The sequence below is a fragment of the Lotus japonicus genome, chromosome 5 (assembly GCF_012489685.1).
Source record: "Lotus japonicus ecotype B-129 chromosome 5, LjGifu_v1.2".
NCBI classification, from domain to species: domain Eukaryota; kingdom Viridiplantae; phylum Streptophyta; class Magnoliopsida; order Fabales; family Fabaceae; genus Lotus; species Lotus japonicus.
Genome location: NC_080045.1, coordinates 36,636,380 through 36,654,757, shown reverse-complemented (window position 1 = coordinate 36,654,757; position 18,378 = coordinate 36,636,380). Strand labels below are relative to the sequence as shown.

General features: G+C 33.3%; 1 protein-coding gene across 1 annotated transcript; it reads right to left on the bottom strand.

Moving 5' to 3' along the window:
* Positions 1-14,283: 14,283 nt before the first annotated feature.
* LOC130719493 (uncharacterized) lies at positions 14,284-17,191 on the bottom strand. Its single transcript, XM_057570117.1, has 7 exons — positions 17,017-17,191; positions 16,910-16,936; positions 16,636-16,716; positions 16,495-16,562; positions 16,069-16,184; positions 14,390-14,510; positions 14,284-14,292 (listed from the first exon to the last, which is right to left on the bottom strand). The coding sequence occupies exons 1-7, from the start codon at positions 17,189-17,191 to the stop codon at positions 14,284-14,286; spliced, it is 597 nt and encodes a 198-aa protein (XP_057426100.1).
* Positions 17,192-18,378: the final 1,187 nt, after the last annotated feature.

The following is an 18,378-nucleotide window of genomic DNA, read 5'->3' as shown; positions in this document are numbered from 1 at the left end:
TTAGAAATTATGGGTTTAAATAAATTTAGGATATTTTTTTAATTAATAAATTTCATCAATCTTTCCAAATATCATACACTTAATACTTTTTAAAATTTAGTTATTGAATTTTAGATAAAAAAAATATTTTTTAAAATTAAAAAAATCAAATAAAAAAGAAGTGATTTACTCCTTCTTTCCTATCCTTTCTGTATTCTTTATTTTTTGATTTTTTCACGTGATCAATTGTTGGAGAACTCCCCCATTCTGCACTCTCTCCCTCTCCAACGCTAAAACTCCCTTCGGGCATTAAACGCAGCTCTATTTCCATCATCTCTTTCCCCAATTCAATTTTTCCCTAACCTAATCAAGCACGCGTGATGCTTCTCCCCACATATGTCGATCCCACTCCCCTTCTCGAGATGTTCTCCCACCGCCGCTACCTCTATCCAATCTCTTTCCCCAACTTCGTCGCCCCACGTTTTTTTATCTCCAATTACCAGTGTGCATTCACACTACCCTCCCTATTTATTGTTTTCGTTTTCCAGGTTTGTGTCTAAACCCTAACTCGGATTTTGCACATCCAACCCCATTTTCTCTCTATATAAGGATCTTCTTGGTTATTCAAGACTCAATCAGCCCTTGGTTTGTTTCCTTTTTTCCTCTTTTGCCTTCCCGTCGTTTTCCATGGCTGTGAATGTTGATGGCGTCTCAACCATTGATTCTTCCAAGAGACTTTGAATGCCCTTCACTCTCCAAGGGGTTGATCTATCAGGTATCTTCTTCATTGCTGATTCTGATTATGTTATTGTTGAGTTTTTCTTTTGCCTAGAACTGAATCTGGTCCCTTTTCCTTTTCCACAGAACCTTCATATTGGAGAGCCTCTCCAGGGTCTATCCTAGAGGGCAGGGAAGGACTGTCCTGTCCAAGGTTAATTGTATTGCAGATGCTTTATATATGATTCTATTCTATGTTTTTGTTAGTTTGTATTTTCAATCTGTGTTGAATTTGTTGTTTAGATTTCATTTTCTTTATTCATTATACTCTGAGATTGTGAAGACTATTTGTTACTTTCCAGCTGATTGATTTTTAGAGCTTCTATTCTGTTTCTAAGAGTGCAGAAGCTTTAAATTTCATGTATTTTCATAAATCTTTTGTTACCAAGCTATACTAACTGTATGCTACGGCTATTTAAATTTCATATCGGACATTTGGGTCTTTTTTGGAATAATCGTTCTTTCTTAATGTTTTTATGGCTGGAGAAAGTAAAGGCCCTTTCCCTATTTGTCACACCCCGATTTCGGTGGCGTCACTTTAGTAACCAAAAGTAAACTTAATGCGGAAAAACGTGAATATTTTTTTTCGATAATAACTAAGACAAGACTGAAATAAATAAAACCCAAATGCGAAAAGCAATAAAACTAATATACAAAATATATAACAGCCCCCGCTGTAAGTAGCAACCTCGTCACGAGTAAACCTCCAGTGACGGGTAATAGAAGAGTAGCGCCCGTAGGCAATATATACAAACCAAATGAAAAGGGTGAAGTGCCCGCAACACCATCCCTCAAAACTGAGAATCAGCTGACCCAATGGCCTGAAAATAAGACCTTCTAAGTCCAACCAACTCTCTGTGATTCCCGTAAGGAAACCACACAAAAAGCTATAGGCGGATCTACCCTGTCCCCTAAGTAACAAATGAAGCAAGACTGTCAGAGCTAAAACTCTACTCCTACACTAATCCTAACTCGAGGAGCTCATACCAACACTCAAAACTATGTGCTAGCATGATCGTCGTCTGAATCAGAATCCAGAACGACCAAGTCTACCAGCCCTATCCGTCCTCCCCTCGCAACCGCAGTGCGCTCCGATGCTGGACTCACGGGCTTAGGGCCCGAACCCTGATCATCAATGATCGCAACAGAGGGTGCACTAGACCCTGCCGAAGGCACTCCCACTGGAATCTCCTCTGAGGGATCCTCCTCCTCTGAAGATGACGGTGGCGCGGTGCTCCTCCGAATCCTGGTCCGCAGTGAACGCCCGGTGGCAAGTTGAAGCTGATAGAGCATCGCCTCAACACTCCTGACCTCAAGAGTCCTCCACTGTCCACGTGGTCCTCCATGATGCGCCCCGAATACGTCGCTCGATGGCTCGCGGGGTCAACCACCCACGACCCGGGGTCGTCCTGATCGATCATCTCATACCTAATCCCCCCCGAAGGGTGGACCATGGTGAACCAGTCCGCAATACTCATCTGACAAAAGGCGTTGTCCGCCAAAACACACACAGAAGACGCGAGGGTCAACTCTAAAGAACTATGTAGATAATAAACCCAATAGGTACAAATAATAGATAGCCACTTAGGCTTATAGCTAAAGATGTCATTCCTAGGGTTGCATGTTTCCACAATAACATAAACACAATAATAGCAGATAACATGTTCCAAATAGGTTTAACAATTACCAATCACACTCAACAACTAAATTAGTATGCATGTTGCATGATATGTATGCAGGTTAACCCAGTCAACCACATGCATTCCGGAAAGGGATGGACATCAAACGGATCAGCCCTAACACCAGCCACGGTGGAGCCATTTCGGCCCGCGTGCCTCTTACTCCAACATGGGTAGTCAGATCAGCAGTAAACCCGTAGGTCTGCCATTTCGGTCTGCTACAAGAGACGTCTACAAACGCTCTTTCACGGCATTCCGGGTCTTATGACCATTTTGGAAACCGACGAGGTCCAGAGTACATCCTGTGTTAATACCTCATTAATGTTGCATGTATGCAAAATGATTAGTCAAACAACGTCTCCGTCCTCACTCGACACGTCGCCACGTGTTCTAGGGAAGTTAAAGTCTCTAAAAGCTTACCCTAAGGTAAAGTCGATTCTGCGACCAAAAGACACACTTCATAACGACACATAGCTGCTCCAACAGCACCACAACAAACGCTGCTCCAACAGCACAACAATAAACGCTGCTCCAACAGCACAACAACAAACGCTGCTCCAACAGCACAACAACAAACGCTGCTCCAACAGCACAACAACAAACTCAACACTTGGATCCGACGACACTCCTCGTTTTTCCAAAACTATGATTTGACTTCCAATGTCTTCCTTCGAGGTTGTTATCATTACTTAAAGATTTTGAGGTTATTTAAGGTCTTATGAATTTTCTTTATAAAATAGATTTCATTTTGTCTTATCGCAAGTCTTATACATTTTCAGGGTCTCCCAATCCCAAGTCGCTTCCAGAGGATGTCTCGATCCACTAAACAAAATTAAGGCCCGAACCTCGTTCGTCCTATCAAACTTTCTCAAAACTCTCCAAATAAAATCGGCATGACCTGCCCGCTATTCTCACCATTCAGAATCTCATATTCCAGTACAGAGCATATTTAAATCATCACAATCAACAACATGTCATATATCAATAAATCGCATCATAAACACTTAGCACTTAGCATATAAAGCATGCACCACACATCCTAGATTACCCACATAGCACATAGCATGTAAGACAATCTCAAAAACATTCAGTAGATGAATCATCTACATTGTCAGCCGAAGCCTCAGAAAACATTTTCCAATCACACACAATCCAGTGCATAAACAGTAAACAATGTCGAAACATCGACCCTAGGCATTAACTAGAGATTCAGTGAGAAGCCCTCACCTGAAAGTTCTCCAGAATGATCAACTAGTGCTTCCTCGCTCTCAAAGTGTTGGTCCTCGGGGAAATCCTCAAAAGCACCTTTACAATAAAATCACAAAATACTTTCAGAATCTATCGGAAACTAAGCTATCGATACTTACTAAGGTTACTCGAAGTAATCTATACCCTAAGGTACGATAAACTAGCGCGAAAGACAAGTTTTCGGAAAAGGAAATTTTCCTCCTCCCCCCTAATAGGGCTCGGCCACTTTGTGCAATTATGGGGCTCGATTTTTCTTCGATCAAACTTGGTTCCTATGCTTTCATAAGCCGTAACTAAGGGTATTCTGAACTCGGAAAAATTATCGGATCAAAAACTGTCGCAGGGGTATTTTGGTCATGATTTTTAACTTAGGATTTTTCAAAACTAAAATCCCAAAAATAAAATTTTGCAGGGACGTCACCAACGACGTTTATGACAACTAATCCTAATAGCACTAAGCTAAGGCGATAGTTTTCAGCCTAAAGGTTGAAGCTTTACTCCAAAAACTCCAAAAATGGGTATTTTAGGCTCAAATTGATTCCGGCGGAATTCCGGCGACATAACGGAAAATCTAACCCGGCAGAAGTGATCTTGGGCGCATAAGGAAGAGGTTTAGAATCAGAAATGAAAGATTCAGGATAGTTTTGCAAAAACCCATAAACTATCCGCTCAGAAAACTCTACAGAAAAGCTATGGAAAAAGCGATCAGAGGTAAGGATTAGCGACTATACCTCGAAGCCTTGAAGTAGCAACTGATTGATCGACGATCAAGCAAGCGATGAACAAAATTCTTCTTCCTTCTTCCTTGTTCTTGGCCGCGGGTTTGAGGAGAGAAAATGGAGGAAAATTTGAGTTTTTCTTCCTTTCTTTGCTATATATAAAGGTTGGAAATTCGCGGGAAAATGAAAGTTTCGCGAATCTGATTTTTCCGGCGTCATTCTCCGTGAATTAATAGATATGTTTTGGCGAAAGAATTCCAAAACTAAAATGAGGTCTCTTTGTATTTTTGGCAACTAAAGCATAGTCGGTATAAAACTATTTTACCCGATAAGTTGCTTTTTGCATCGGATGTCGGAATGGAAAACTTCCTTCTGAAGAAAGATTGAAATCATCAAGAGAAATGGGTGTACGCGTGTAGAATATTCATTTGAAGCTCTGAATAGAAAAAGTCTTCATCGTCGAGAAATTCTAGGGTTTTGAAATACCAGGGATTCGGTTTCGGCAAACTTCCGATGATTGGAATCGGACGTTCGTAGATCCTAGAGTTTCGCCTCGAAACGATTGTGATATATGGAAAAAAAAGAAGTTCTAACATTTTCCGTCGTGCCTAAAAGTGAAAATTAGCTATATACTAGGGTTTCTGACCTAGGTTTAAGCGTAAAACGATCGTGCTATAACTTTTATCGACTTCAATACGAACCTCAGACTTTTCCTGAACTTTCTCCTTCATACATTTATTTCATTTACTAAACTCTTGTTCAGGTTTCCCTTCGCCATGCATCAAACCTACTGGTGAATAAGAATTTATTCACTTGGTATAAACTGAAAAACTTGGGCCTTACACTATTTCATTCTTATTCATTTGAGTAATTCCTTTATCATTTCTAGGAAGCAAGACTCAAGGAAGTTGGAAATACATCAGCAACAAGTTAACATAAGGAGGTTGGAAATACATCAGCAACAAGTCAACAATTTTTATAGGCAATAAAAATTGAAAATTTCCTCAATCCATACTCTTCGACTGATTCATAACTGGTGGATGTACTTGGTTTTGACTGTTATGTGTCTTCTTTAAATTGTGCAACTTTTAGAATGGGTTGTTTTTTGCTACTTTCATATTAGTAAAACAGGAGATGTATAATCTGATTTGAAAAGGTAGATGATAGGTGCTGACCAAGACAACCATTAATATTTCCTCCAAATTGAAGAGTTTATAAGAAATTTTGCATTTGTAGACCATTTAGTGGAAGTCTAGAAAAATAATACCTCTGATTTTGAATGTCGCAGGTTGTGATTGCACTAAGCTTGGATTGGAATCTTGGATCTATAGTTATTTTAGATCTGAATATCTTAAACATTTTATATTTTCGGTTGCTTCTATAAAGCTTTTAGCACATTTCGTATATCAAATATCAAACATGTTTATTTGATATACTTGCTGGAATGGTTTCTTTTTATTATCAATGGTTATGTTCATGTTATTACTTTTAGTTTTATGCTTTTCTTTGTCTCAACTCTCAACTCAACTAGAATGGTTCAATTAATTTGTTCACCTGCAATGCCATTACTTGATAGTTTTTGTTTCGGGCATGACCCATTGATATAGATGTAGATATCTCTGTACAGTTTTTATTGATCTTAATTTAACCCTTTCTTTGTACTTTTCCAGAACTCTGCTTACACTTTTGATTTTATTTTAATTAATATATGAGTGCTTCTTAGTTTTTTTTAATTTCAATTATTAATATTTTAGGCTATAATCTCAAGAACTTTGTTGTGAGCTAGAACTTTGTTATGAGTGTCTGAAGTGCTGCATAAGTTTGAAGGTGAGGTCCCTGCAGGGTTTGGTAACCTGACAAATTTTCAATCTCTACATACTCTTATTGATGGAGTAGTTGGCTATAAATTTTTAATATAGTGTATGAAGGATTTCATCTTAGATGAAGAGACTTTAGTCAAGTTCTATCATTGGGATCTAAGTCAATATTTTTTTTGTACAGGTACAATTTAGAACTAGACCATTGAAGGATCCCAGTTTATGGGAGTCAGTCCAGCTGAAATGCTTTTGCTGAGTGACACTGGAGCTTTGTAGTGTGTTTGGATCTGGTGTTGAAAATATGAAATTTAAATTGTTCTGTATAGGAGCTTGAATTATGGGTTTAGGACATTTTTCTGCTTTGTTATCAGTTAAATGTCAGGCTGTTTAGAAAATAAAAATTGACTTTTAATTCCTTGAGGCAATTAACTGTCCTTACTCCTTCACTTGGATTCTTTTTATCTCTTTTCTTGACTTTTTTAGAATTTGTTGATCTGTTAGAGACCATACCAATGTTGGGCTGCTATCCATTAAGTTAAATTAACTTAATTATGATTAACTTTTGGTTAAATGAAATATAAATTCATAAATGAAGGTAAAAGCTATTATCTATTTTCATTTTTTTCTAAAACCATCTATTTTTTTTCATTTCTATTCAAGTTACAAGGTAAAAGAAATGCTCACGAGGAGTTATAGTTTACATGTTAATAATTTTATGTAAAAACTAATATAAAAATTAATTTATTACTTATTTTATTCCAAAATGGTTATTGTTTGAGAAAATACACGTAGGTTAAGAGCTTAGTAGTAATTGATAAAAAATTTGACTAAAAATCACTATTTAAAGTTGAGTTTGGTCAAAGGAAGAGAATGTTGATTATTGGTTATGTGATTTGTGAGAATTGTGATTGGTGTGGATAGGAGGTGGTAGGTTGGAGATACCATAATAAATGAGGCTATATAGATGTGATGAATAGTCTTGAATTAAATAACAATCATTTTGGCAAATATGTAAAAAGTTAAAAGTTAAAACAACAACCATTTTGGAACAGAGAGAGTATGCATTACTAATTTTTCTTAATTTTTAAAATAATTGTAGAATTAAATATGTATAAATATTTATAATGTACAATAATTTAACGATGAAATTAGGAATCATTAATAATCAAAATATTTGTTCATGTATAAATTACAAGGTTTAAAGCCCCACGAGGCGGAATGAGCATGAAAAACTACATAAAATAAAATTCTACTTACCCTTTTTTTCTTTGTAAACTATTGAGACTAACATTTTTACATGTAAATAATTTCATTTTATATCTAATTCAAAGATTTGATTTAATATAATTCAGTTTCCTTCACTTTTCAAGCTAATTTTAGAAATTAATATATATATAAAAGTATGATAATTTGATAATGAAAAAATATCATCCATAGATTAGAAAATGTTAATTTGATGATATTTATTTATGTATAAATTATAGGGTTACAAGCTGCACTGGAAGAAATGAACATGAAAATAATATTATGTGCAAATATGAAGATTTTGGCCAATTAAATCCTTTATTTCGGAACCTTTATATTTGTTAAATGGTTGTATGAGTTTAAATTACTATAGTTGAGTGACTCAATTTATGTTTTTGAATTATCTATATTCTTATGATGATTGTACTTTCATTCTTAGCATCTCAAATTTTTTATTCTCATGTTTAAATACAATAGTAAAATTTGCCGTGCAACGCACGGGTAGGAAATTCTAGTTACTCATTGTATCTCTTATTTTTCTCGTGTATTTCTATATCTATCTGGGTGTAGATAGATTTAGGGTGCTAATGAAGTTTTTCCAAAAGACATAGAGCCCAAACTGTCATTGAGAACCTTTTTGCTGCCATGTGCTGCCCCAAGGTCACTAGGGCCTTCGCCACTCTTACACTCACCATTATGAGGGATTTAAATCCTTTGCCGTCTCTCTAGCCTTTGCATCATACAAATCCCCATCAACTATTTGATTTGATAAATTATGTTTTTATTTTGATTAAAATGTGTGTTAAAATTATATTAGTAGTTAAATATCAACGGGTGGTTGGTTTTAGTGGTACATGCTTGAGTTCCTTTAAGCAATGTTTCGGGTTTGAGTCTTGTGGATGAAAAAAAACCTCCGCTGGGAGAGTTAGTCCCACCATGATGTGGATGTTCCCAGCTCGAACAGAATTGTCTCCAAATGAGGACACCTGTCTCAAACCAAAAAAGATTAGTAATTAAAAATACCCAAGAAATGGGTTGTAGAGAGACTTGCAGAAGAGGATCCGAACATCTATTATTAGCGGTTAGTGAATTGATAGATTTCTGAAAATACATTATATTCATATATGACTAAACAGGGTAAAAAAAAATTATGATGAAAGATATTTTACATGAATTTTTTTTGCTAAAACTAATAGAAAAATAAATTTTCGTACAGTTTAAGTACAGTTTTCATAAACTCTTTTTTTTTTGTTAATTTTAGAGTTATAAAAGTATGAAAATTTCATAATAAAAATATGTTGATGGGATATAAATGTTCTACATGGAATTACATTTAGAAAGATATCTTTCTATTATTTTTTTATAGGCAAATATTAATTGTTAATTGTTAGAAAATTAGTTCCTTCACCAAAGTTTGAACTATGACCCTTGACTCTTCAATACCCTTCATTCCCTTAGCTCACTAAGTGAGCTATCCATCCCACCCTTAATCTTTTTATTACTACCTCAAAATCGCAAGAAAATTTCTTCGTGCATTTCACGGGTATCCATGCTAGTAATGATACAATACAAAGACAAGAAAACAATAAAGTTAACATGACGGTTTATTTGTACTTTTGGTCCCCTACTTTACGCGAATGTATAAAAGGGCTCTCAAAACTTTATAAATCACAGTAGCTAGTAGTGATTGGCTTTTAAGAGAGAGATAGGAAGAAAGGAGAGAGAAAGTAAATATGTGATAGGTGATTTGATTGATAGAGAAAAGAGAAATAGATAGAAATGAAGGTGAAAAAGAAGTGGAGAGGTATATATATCATAACTCGTTGAAATAATGCATTTATTGAGTATTTAGAATTAAGGAACTGACACTTTTACTTTCAATTCATAGTATCATTTGTCTAAGGGATTAGTAAGTGAATAGTCAGGCTTGACACCATGGGAAATGGAAAATGACTCGTAGGTAAGTGGGATCCGTATGAACATAAGATTTGGTCATGAAATCATTTCCTTAGCATTTTTCCTTGGTATTCTTTACTCTCTCTTTTTTCATATTTCTTTGTTTACTTTTTTCCTTATTGAAAAACTACAAAACTATTTTCACTAGTTTTTAGCCCGTGCTTGCACGGGGAATTTAATTTTGGATATATATTTTTTTTAATTTTTTTTAATTAATTAATATCTTTTTTTATTTATTTTATATAGGTATTTGGTTTATTTTTCGTTTTTGCACATTTGTGGTGTAGGTTATTTTTTTTTTACAAAGTAATGTGTTTAAGGGTCGAAAGCACATTTAAATTGACGTATGCACGAAGATTTGCAAACATAAAACGATTTATTGAATATTTTAGTAACATGGTCAATATACGAAAAAAAAATGTCAAAATGTTTGAAAGTTACCACCGAGGTCAATTTACAAAAAAAAAACACATTGTCAACGTGAGTAAAGACATAAAAGTGAAAGTTTAGCACATAGGCTCTTTATTTGTAAACAATCTTGAGAAAATGCTACTAATTCTTTGAAAACTTGATCTTTTTGAACATTTTTGCATTGTTACTTCCAACAACTTCTGTTGTGGGTCCATCGTCTGAACGACATTTAATAGGTGTGTTGGAGTCTTCAAGTATAGGTGGATGTGTGTTTCGTTTAACACTTTTAGTGATTGTCTGCAAAATAAACATATTTTAAAATAGTGATGATCAATGTCTAAAACAAACCTATTGGACAATAGTGATGACCAATACCTCAATCAGAGATTTTACATTTGAATCGGAAATATCAAAATTCATTAAGTAGATATAAATAACCATTATTTAGCAATAAGAGTTTAAAATATTACATTTGTTTTGAATTTTGAAATTATTTGTTGGTCCTTGAAATTTTCAAGATGTTAAATGCTGATTTAAACTACCTTCCGCATCTATCCTTCCCTTCAACCTTGAAAAAAAATTCCTTGTGCACTAAATCTACAATTTCTTGTGGGGGGTGTTCCATGCTCCCGGTCTACATAAATTAAAATGAAAAAATTAATATATTATGAATTAAGTGAGCAATAAAAATGTACCTTTTTTGACATGACTATGTTTACCTTTTCCATTTTTTCCAATATCTCGTTGCCTTTTTTGTTAATCAGATAACAACCTTCGCGATAAAAAACGGTAAACGTTGCAGATCCAGTATCATCAGCAACTTAAGCAACAATTTGTACCTGATGTAAACATTAATAATTAAATAAATTGAATATTTTACAAATTAATTTATTTATCGAATTTGTAGATTACCTTATGGTAGGAGTGACATGTTTGTTACATTTTTCACAATAATATTGTGCACCGTCAGAGTATGCTGCTGAGTTACATTCACAGTCATGGCAATACCAATCATTTGTGCTCTCAATTTTCTTAATCGTGGCATATATAATGAATATTGTACGCTGTAGAAATGAATTACATGAAAGAAAAAAAATTCGTAGTTACAACTGATTGTTATATTAACAGTGATAATAACATATGTAAATGTAACATTTTTAAATGTAAATACTCAGTAACATGTTTTTTTAAATGGGAAATGATTGGACTTTATTTTGTTGTTATTTTTTTAGATAGTAATTTATTTATAGAAAAAAGTAATTAAATTTGTATAGTGTAAACTTTATTTTTCTAAAAGGAGGGATTATAGTGTCTACTGTTTTTATAACTGAATATAAAACACATTATTTAAGATCCATTAAATATGTTTATATAAGATTTTTTATATTTATTAAATGATAATTAATATACTCGTTAAAAGACCTTTAAGTAGCTGAGTTTTTTTTATTTTCTTTTTTAAATACGTTATTTAATTTTAAATATATTTTTTAAATTGATTAAAATTTAAGTTTTTAAAAAAAAAAATAAGTGTTCCAGCATTTTTTTTACAAAAAAAAATTAAAACGTTTTTTTTTTAAGAATTGAATATAGTAGTTGTTGTTTTAACTGTTGACTATGAATTAATCTTTTTTAAAAATGTTCAAAACGTGTATCAAAATCTTTTTTTTTTCTATTATAACATTATGAATTTAAAGCAATTAAATTCAATGAAAGAGTATAAGAGTTTATGACCTAATTAATTTATATTTTATTCCATTATTCATTTGTTATTAATTTACCATAATAGGTGATTATTAAATTAGTTTAATAAGTATTGAAGATTGTAGTTAGTGTTTAAAAATCTTTAGGGTCTTTTCAGCTGGTCGTAGTTTGGTTTTGTTTGGGGGCGCGCTTTTCTTTTAATTTGGTCGTTTTGATTGTTGTTGGCTGTAGGTTGTTGCCTTGGTTTTAGTTATTGCTTTTCGTGTCTGTGCGTTTCTTTCCGTTTTTCGTTGTACCGCCCATTGTCGAGAGGGCTTGTTTCTGGACTTTGATTAATATATCATATTTTTTGCTCCCAAAAAAAAATTCTCTAACCCCATGAATTTTGTATTTAAAACGCATTTATGTATAGTGTAATCCTTAACATTATATTTTTATTTACTAATTTAATAATCTATTCATTAATACTAAGTTAATAATATAATAGGTAATTGTTTTATTTAATTAAAACGTTGAATGAAAATCAATGTCTGTTTTTTTTTGAATAAAAAAATGTCTAATAAATTTAATTAAAAGTGATGAGAACATACCGATCTGCAAGTAACCAAATTTTTAATATTTGTGCTTGGGAAAAGCGTCAGGAACTCATCTTTTTCAGTAACGTTTAATCTTTCAATCACAATGTTCATTACTTGAGTCTGAACTGTGTCACACTCAAATAATATGCGAAGAAACAAAAATTATGTTGTTATTTGTCATCTAAATTTGTTCAAAGTAATATGAAATCCACAGTACATACATACCTTTCTCTGTAGGACACTGCTTGTGGATTTTCAGGATTGAACATTACTTTAGTGCAGTTTAACCCAGCAGTCAGTTTATATTCCCCTGGAAAAAAAATTAGCGATTGATTGTAAGTTTAAGTTTGAACATTTTGATTTATTATATAGAAGTTTATGTTTGTTTGTTGTTCAAAATTATTAAATGTACCTTGATGAATTGTTACAACTCCCAACAATATGATAATAACAACATGTTTGTTGTCTTTTGAATTTATAAGTGCATCCAATTCGTCGACAAATTGGCCGTATAAAAAATATTTAACTTTTCTGCTGGAAAAAAATTAAATAAAAGTTGTTAACTTTCTGCCGTAGGAATTTAGAGAAATTAATAATACTAATTTGTTATTGATAAAAGCAAATTTACCCTTGAGATTCAATTTCAATGTCTTTGCTCTGCGTATGGACTCCGTTCCGCTCAAATCCGTTGTAATTTCCGACGTGCGTTACTTCTCCCATGACATCTGTTTGAATGGTAATGTCAATACATGGAAGTGTTGATGTATTTGAAGTTATTTAAATGAAGGTATTTACATACCAACTAAGAACCGCTCGTCAAAGTCAGGATTTAGAATTTCATGCATGTTGTCAAATATCAGATCACGCACAAGAAACACATCTTTATTATATGGAACCATCCTTGTTCTACTTTGCAAGTGTATCTTGTAGATATGTCTAGATGCACTAAGACCTCGGAAATTATGTCATACCCAGAAATATTCAAAACGGTATACCAAACCTTCCGTGATTCTGTTAGCAAAACGCTCATGAAGGTTACACCTACACTCTGCATGGATTGTTTGACCCTAGAAATGAAGGAGTTTCATATGAATTTATGTCTGTGAATTAAATTAAAATACAATTACATATTTAATAATAGCGAAATTGTTTCTGGTTTACATATCTTTCGATCCATCAAGAACAGATTATAGAACGAACCGTTGTGTCCTTCCTCATCTTCTTCCTCCTCTTCTTCAGCAAACCACACCCTTATTACTCGAACGACAATAGACCAATCATGTGTTAAAGGAGTTAGTTGGTCAAGTAGGCTATAGTTCGGATTTATGATGCAAGGAAGATTTGGAGATGAAAACTAACGTCTCTTGATTTTGGCCTGAACTTGTGTATCAAAGGAGATGTATACTAAAGTATATATATATAGGCTCATTGCTCTTCTGTGATTCCTAATTGATTTTGTTTTGATTTATTATTATTAATTTTTTTATGAAGCTCGAATTTTAATTAGTATAAGTTGAAATTTTTTAACAAATTAATGCGTTATTCAATTTTTTACTTGATTCCGAATTTTTCATTTATGTATGTAGGTTTTATTTACTTAATGAACGCACATAATTTTGTATAATTAATGTATATAATCAAGTAATTGTAATTAAGGAATTATTACTAAGTTGTTGCTTGATTTTTTAAAAATAAATCGATGTAATTAATTAACTTAATTGTGATGGATGAATTTTAAAATTAAATCAATGTTATTAATTTTGTTCTTTTTAATTATAATTTAAAAGTATTTTAATTCGATATAAGTTGTCCACGGTCTAAAACTAACTTATATTTAAAAAGTGAAAACCAATACCTCCGTCGGGGATTTTAAATTTGTAACAGAAATATCAGAACCGTTGGCCTCCTTCATGGAAAAATAAAGTTATGTAGAAATTTGGTTAGTTTACTTTTATGTATATATTTATAACTATCACTTTCAAGTCAAATGTTTAGGGCATGAGTTGTACTACTTACATTGTGAATGAACTTCATAATAATGTCTGCATCCTTGCAAAAAAAATTAACCGTGTATGTAGATTCAAACCTGCCAACAAAATCCTCCTTAGCCTTGACCTTGAAGAGGAATTGCTTATGCATTGTGTCACGAATCTCTTAGGGAATACTCAATTTATCACCCCCCCTACAATCAATCCATAATAATTACATTTATGGTTACGTAGAAATTGAATGTTGTGTTATACACTTTTGCCTTTATCATATTGTAAATATTAAAATACCTTAACAACATTTGCCTCGACATCTTTGGCTGATTTTTGAATAATGGCATAACCTTCACGGTCAAAAATCATGAATTCTGTAGATCCAGTGTCATCGGCCAGAGAAACACAAAGTTTGTACCTATGAATTTGAAATGGAGAAAATGTGTATGATGAATAACTATTCAACGTCAGCCACGTTTTATATTGTAATTACAAATGTACGGAGTTTCTCGAAGAAGACGGCGGAAACCAGTTCTCATGGATGGAAGCCGAAGATGATGGGGTCTACGTCTCTTCCTAAATCATGGCGGGAGGTGTTGTTGGGGAAGAGGAAGGGTCAAAACAAGGTGTTTTGTTCTTCGGCTGAAGATGGGATGATTTTGGCGAATTCAGGGTACTGTGAGGAAGGGTTAAGAATTCCAGATGTCGTGATGTTCCCCGAAATTGGTGGCCTTGGCAGTTGCGAGGATGATGGAAAACGGCAATTTAGTTCTAGAAATAGAAACAAATCGATTTCTTCTGTTGTGTTCTTTACCCGTTAATGGCCATGGCGATTCATCACTTTCCGCTGGCGTAGGAGAAGGGGTGGATGCGGTTTTAGGATGTCCAAATCCTGTTTCTAATATTTGCAAGCAAAAGAATTTTTTATTGGATGATGCTGGTGGGAATCAAAAAGTTTATATGTTGGATGTAGACTTTTCAGGTTTCAAACTATCTAACAGCAGCGTGACAGTTGGTATAAAATTTCCTCTTTCTCTTTTCTGCAATGGTTTTGGTAGTATCTGTGCAAATGGGAGTGATCAAGGGGTCAAAGACTCTTTGGAGGTAGATAGTGTTATCAACTTATGTGAAGGGAGCTCTCATGACTCTGATTTTTGTACTCCAAGGAAAAGAGCTCGTCCTTGGATTTTGTTTAGTAGAGGAAGGAAAAAGAAGAACTTTGTCGTATTGATTGTAGATGAGTCTGGTTTGCCAGAGTTGTTGGAGATTACTTCTGATTTTGCCAAAGGCTCAGGAATCCATTAGCGTTTTATCTCTTGGTTCTGGGTGTTTTGGGCGAAAGATCCTTGGTGAAGGGGTGCTTTTGTGTACTGATTCTGGATGTGTGCTATTTGGGAAGGGTGTTGGTTTTTTTTAGGCAGATACTTTGGATAGTTATTTTTTCTCTGGTTGTTGTTGTCTTTTTAATTTGGTGAGGGGGATGTGTCTCAAATTGCATTCTAGTGGAAGGATTTTGTGTTTGCGGGGTTGTTGTTGCGTGGAGCAAGCTTTTGTGTATGGAATATTGCAGGTCTTTGGTAGGATCAATTGCTAGTGTGCTATTTTGAATTATATGTCTGGATAAGGGGGTTTTGTTTGGCTGATAAATATAATGGTTGGCATACCAGCTTAGGGGTTTTTGGGTTGTTTAGTTGGCTTGGTGAGGATTTTGGGAGGTTGTGTATTTGAAAGCTCTCTTAGGGATTGTGGTACTCTTTTTGCTTCACTTGGTTTTCTCCCTAATGGGTTTTTCCTTGTAAGGTTTTAATGAGGCCCTTTCTCTAAGGGTGGCTTTCCTAGGGGGTTTTGCTTGTTCTATTTCTCATGTAATCTTCTTATTCAATAAAATTATCTTTTGCTCTCAAAAAAAAAAAATATAGTATAACATGGGGGTAGGATTTGCAACATGTTTATTGCAATTTTCACAGTACCAAAACCTGTCTTCGTTGTCCTTAACAGAATTGTTGCACTTGCAAGCTTTGTAGCTCCAATCATCAGGGTTAACAATCTCTTCAACACTTTCAAGGACAATGAATATAGTACGCTGGTAATACTTTGGAATTAGATTTCAAAGTCGTTATAAATAAAATTTAAAAATCATTTGTGGAAAGGGAGGTGACTTACTGTTTTACAGTCGACCAAACCACTGATAGTTGTCCTTGGATACAGCTTTAAGAACTCATCTTCCGCTGACGGACGACTCATATATGTTATTTAGCTTAACGTCGGGTTCGACGTTTCATTGTTCTCGGCAAGACTAATAACATACCAATATTTTTTACTTTCGAACATAATATATGGTTAATAACGATATAGAAGATGTCATCATAAACAAAGGAAAAATACTTTTTTCGCAGACAAACAACATCGGGATGATCCGGGTTGAACAGTAGTTTGCTGCAATTGAATGCATTTTGCAATTGAATTTCTCCTGAAAATAATGTTTAACACAAATGTGTCAGATATGAAATAAACAAAAAACATGACGCGGTAATCAAATTAACCTTGAAATGTCATGAGTTTGGCAAGTAAGAGCACAACAACAACATTGGAAATATTTCCAGCTTGCAGAAAAGCATTCAATTCTTCAACATATTCAACAAACAAAACACATTTTGTGTGAAGGCTACAATTGTAAATGAAAAATAAATTGAGAAAATAAAATATGTGTATTCATAATACATTTAAAATTAGCATTGAAAACAAACCCTCCATATGTAATTTCAATTTGTATCCTTTTTGTAGGCACTCCATTTCGTGAGAACTCAACTTATGTACCTATGGCTGTAAGTGAGCCAATGACATCTGAAAAAAATTATATTTGTCAAAATAATAAAAACCATAATTTGTCGTATACTGATGAAAGAATCACATAAAATACTTACCAGCCAAAATTTGTTGATCAAATGAAGGGCTTAATATCTCTTCAAAATCGGCAAATTTGAAGAGGTTTAGGGAGACCTTTTCAACGCTTACTGGAATGACTTTGGTCTCAAATTTGAAGGTTATTTTATACTGATTCTTACATGGCCTGAAGTCACCAGTGATGTTTCCTACCATAAAATCATCGATTGAGTACACCCCCCCCCTCGTTCATGATCTTGTCAAAATGATAGACATGTTGCTTTCTGACAAAAGCATGAATCTTGTCACCCGATGTAAATTGCAGGACGAACGTTAAATGGTAGTATATAAATTAGAGAATGAAAAAAATTTAAATTCAATTAAATATTTGATAAGTTTTCTACCTTGCCATCAATTAGCAACATGTTGTAGGATAAAGGTAATCCAGACTTGTCCGCGGGTGGACCATGCGAACTTCGAATGACTCGAACAATTAAGGTCCACTTTTCCTTAGAAGGATTGATTTGAGAGAAAAAAGAGTTTATAGTATCAGGCATAGAAAAAGCGCAAACTAAGTTAGGATTTCAACTTATAATTTCGATGGATGAATGATATAGTTTGTTAGGTTAGTCTCTATTTATAATGTAGAAGTATAATAGGCAATGGTCATTTCCTTAATGAATATTGGTCGGAAATGGGTCTTGGAAACCGGTCTTGGAAATTAATTTCCTTACATAGAACTTGGCTACCGAATTTTAAGAGTTTTTAAATATTTTTAACTTTTTTTTATAATTTTAAAATATGAAATTATTTTACAACCAAGGAAAAGGGGATTCATGTCATTAATTATTTATATAAGGAAATTAATTATTTAATGCGTAATTAAATATTTAAATGTTTTTTTTTCCAATTTGAAAATGGAAATTATTTTGAAAGAAAGAAAACGAGTTTCACGTAATTAATTGTTTTATATAAGGAAATAGAAGGAATTAAATAATTAATTTCAAAAATATTGTCCTTAAATAAATATTCAATGCATTAAAATTTATTTAAATATTTTGAATTTCCTTATTTGAAAAAAACGAAAATAGCATTTATTCCATAAAGCATTTAATGTCTTTTATGATTTTAAATAAGAAAATTAATATAATTAAGTGTTTTATATAAGGAAATATAAGGAAATAAATAACTAATTTCAAAAATATTTTCCTTAAATAAATAGTCAATGCATTAAAATTTATTTAATTATCTTAAATTTCCTTATTTAAAAAAACCGAAAATAGCATTTATTCCATAAAGCATTTAATGTCTTTTATGATTTTAAATAAGGAAATAGAAGGAAATAAAAAATTAATTTCGAAAATATTTTCCTTAAACAAATAGTCAATGCATTAAAATGTATT